The sequence below is a fragment of the Triticum aestivum genome, chromosome 2D (assembly GCF_018294505.1).
Source record: "Triticum aestivum cultivar Chinese Spring chromosome 2D, IWGSC CS RefSeq v2.1, whole genome shotgun sequence".
In the NCBI taxonomy this organism is placed as follows: domain Eukaryota; kingdom Viridiplantae; phylum Streptophyta; class Magnoliopsida; order Poales; family Poaceae; genus Triticum; species Triticum aestivum.
Window position 1 is genome coordinate 17,314,676 of NC_057799.1, and position 2,587 is coordinate 17,317,262.

A 2,587-nucleotide genomic window follows, 5' to 3' on the forward strand; every position below is an offset into this window, starting at 1 on the left:
CATATTTCCAACAGGATGTGTATAAGTGCTAGATGGATATGATACGAAGGATTTTGGCACTAAAATGTACTCTAAAAAGAATGCATAAAATCCACTCATCAGCATCCAGGCCTACGCACCGCCACTGTACACACCTGCGCCCGTGCTCTTGCCTGAGACCACAGAGCAAGCGGGAGGCCACAGAGCGCGCCATGCAGGTGAGCGCAACCTCGAATGCAGCGCAGCAAGCGGCATTGCTGGCGACGTACTAGCAGTCGTGCCCCCGGGCGGAGGCGCCGGCATTTGTCGACCTGGCCAAGGACGGCGACGCCTATGGCTGCAGGTTGCGGTATTTCTCTAAGTTTTATCTACTGTTTTAATTAAGTTTTGATGTAACTGAACTTTGAGCAGTGTGTTTTATCTATTAAGCTTATATTTTTAAATGTTTTATCTGCGTTAAGCTTTTTTAAGTTTCAAATTTGTTGGGTGCATTGGACGCATCTACGGCAAGCCGGACAGCCGCGGACATTTTCGTCCGCCTTCCAGATCCAAACGAACCAGCATAGATGTTGGATATATCTGTGGCAGCCACAGGCTGGCAGTCACGTCGCGCAGGGACAGATTTGGCGTACAGCAATCTTGATTTGGCATCCTGCATAACCCCACGTGATGCGAGCTCCAATTGGAAATCATGCCGTTGCCGGGAGCGACCAATTTAGGTGTCGTCCTCAACCGCGACCCTGTACATCCGTCGGCACAAGGAACACTATTATTTATCGCCGACTTGCCTTATTATTGCAAAATCTGGCAGCGGCAGGGGAGAGATAACCAGCCTGCTGCTGGTGCCCCTGCCTCCACGTGAAGGCCCAGTGTCCTCGCATGCATTATTGGCACCTACTGTTCAGTGGGACGACAAAAACGATCACCGACTATTTTAGCGCGCACGAAGCACATATACATATACCCATAGAGGAGTACCACTCTCTCTAGCCTCGCAGGGCAAAGAAAGACCCGTATACACTTCATCGATGGCGGCGGGGGGTGTGTGGGTGTTCCGGAAGGACGGGGTGATGGAGCTCCAGAGCGCAGCTGGAGGGTCGTCAACACGCCGGAGCGTGGGCGGCCGCAATAAGGCGCTGGTGTACCTGCCGGCGAACGAGCCGATGCGGTCGCTGGAGGTGCTCGAGCGGCGGCTGGGGTCGCTGGGTTGGGAGCGCTACTACGAAAATGGAGATATCGTGCAGCTCCACCGGCGCGATGGCGGGGTCGACCTCATCGCCCTCCCGCGCGACTTTGCGCGATTCTGCTCCACCCACATGTACGACATCGTCGTCAAGAACCGAGACCACTTCAAGGTCGTCGACCTCTAGGCATGCATGATACATTATTTACGTTCTACTTACTTTCCCTGGTCATGCTAGCAAGCCTGTTCTGCAAATAAGCGCACGCGCATAATGATGTGCCTTGTGTATGTCGTCTCTGAATTACTCCTAGCTAGTGTGAGCTTTTTGTATTTTTGATTGAATCTCGGATGTGTTTATTAACTTTTGCTTGCATGGTCGTACTTGTTCGTTTACCAAAAACCACAAATTTCGAAATTTCTGACTCTGCATGAATGGCCACGAGTAACTTTACGTACCCAGCTGGCAGATCCACATGTTGGTCCCTCTTATCTCCTCTTTTCACGTGGAAGATAAGACCAACTAGTTAATGAAATTAACAGCTTAAATTTTGTGTACACTCTTACCTCTCAAGTAAAAAGAGCAGAGGAACCATGTTAAAATTTGCCGCAGATATTGCTAAGAGGAACCATGCTAAAAATGGCTGAAAAGGAGCAAGGCCTTTAGAGGAGCATGGCTAAGGGAATGTTTGGTAGCTCTCCAGCTCTGGACTCCTCCAACTCTAGGCCTGGAGCTGGGTTGAACAACTCTACCCTTGGAGCTCCACGTAAATCCACGTTCTTGAAAATATCTTAACCATTCTTTATCATTCGATCTATGTAATTGATCAATATTAACCCTCCAATTTATGTTATCCCTGTGGCCCAAAAATGTCTGAGCTGGACATAAATCTGACCTAATCTGCCCATAATTAACGTCAGAAAAAACCAATAAATATTCTCCTAAACACCAACTAAAAAAAATCTCCTAAACAAAGAACGTTATAGGAGTTGAGATCTCACAAGAAAATGAACAACGTTAATTATAAGAGTAAATGAATATCTCACAAGAAACAAGGCATCACCACATTTCCTAAAAAAGGACCATTACCACGTTCCTCTCCTTTCAGGTAGACTCAATCTGATGCGCTCCTGCCATGCCTGTTTTCACAGCCACAATACATGGTAGCTCCTCCTCTTTTCTTGCCTCGAATAAAACCATGATCCAAGTCTCATCCAAGAGAAACCGCTGGTAGCTAACGCAATTGATGCTGCAGATAGGCGTGCCATGTGGGAGCTGCACCGAGTCACCGGTGGCCGGGTTCCACGTGAGCAGTTCGACCTTGTCGCATATGCTGATGCTAGGCGGGTGACAAGCATCGCTAATGGCTCCAGAACCTGGCGTTGATCTCCCTGCACGCAGCAGCGATGGTGACAAGGCTCTGGAGC

General features: G+C 49.0%; 1 protein-coding gene across 1 annotated transcript; it reads left to right on the forward strand.

The window, feature by feature from the left end:
* Nucleotides 1-941: 941 nt before the first annotated feature.
* LOC123048338 (flowering-promoting factor 1-like protein 5) lies at nt 942-1,535 on the forward strand. The gene has a single exon (XM_044471462.1). The coding sequence runs from the start codon at nt 1,008-1,010 to the stop codon at nt 1,347-1,349; it is 342 nt and encodes a 113-aa protein (XP_044327397.1). The 5' UTR covers nt 942-1,007; the 3' UTR covers nt 1,350-1,535.
* The last annotated feature ends 1,052 nt before the right edge of the window (nt 1,536-2,587 follow it).

Bases quoted from the DNA above. Each gene is read 5' to 3' on its own strand.
- LOC123048338 (XM_044471462.1), top strand. From the start codon at position 1,008: ATGGCGGCGGGGGGTGTGTGGGTGTTCCGGAAGGACGGGGTGATGGAG.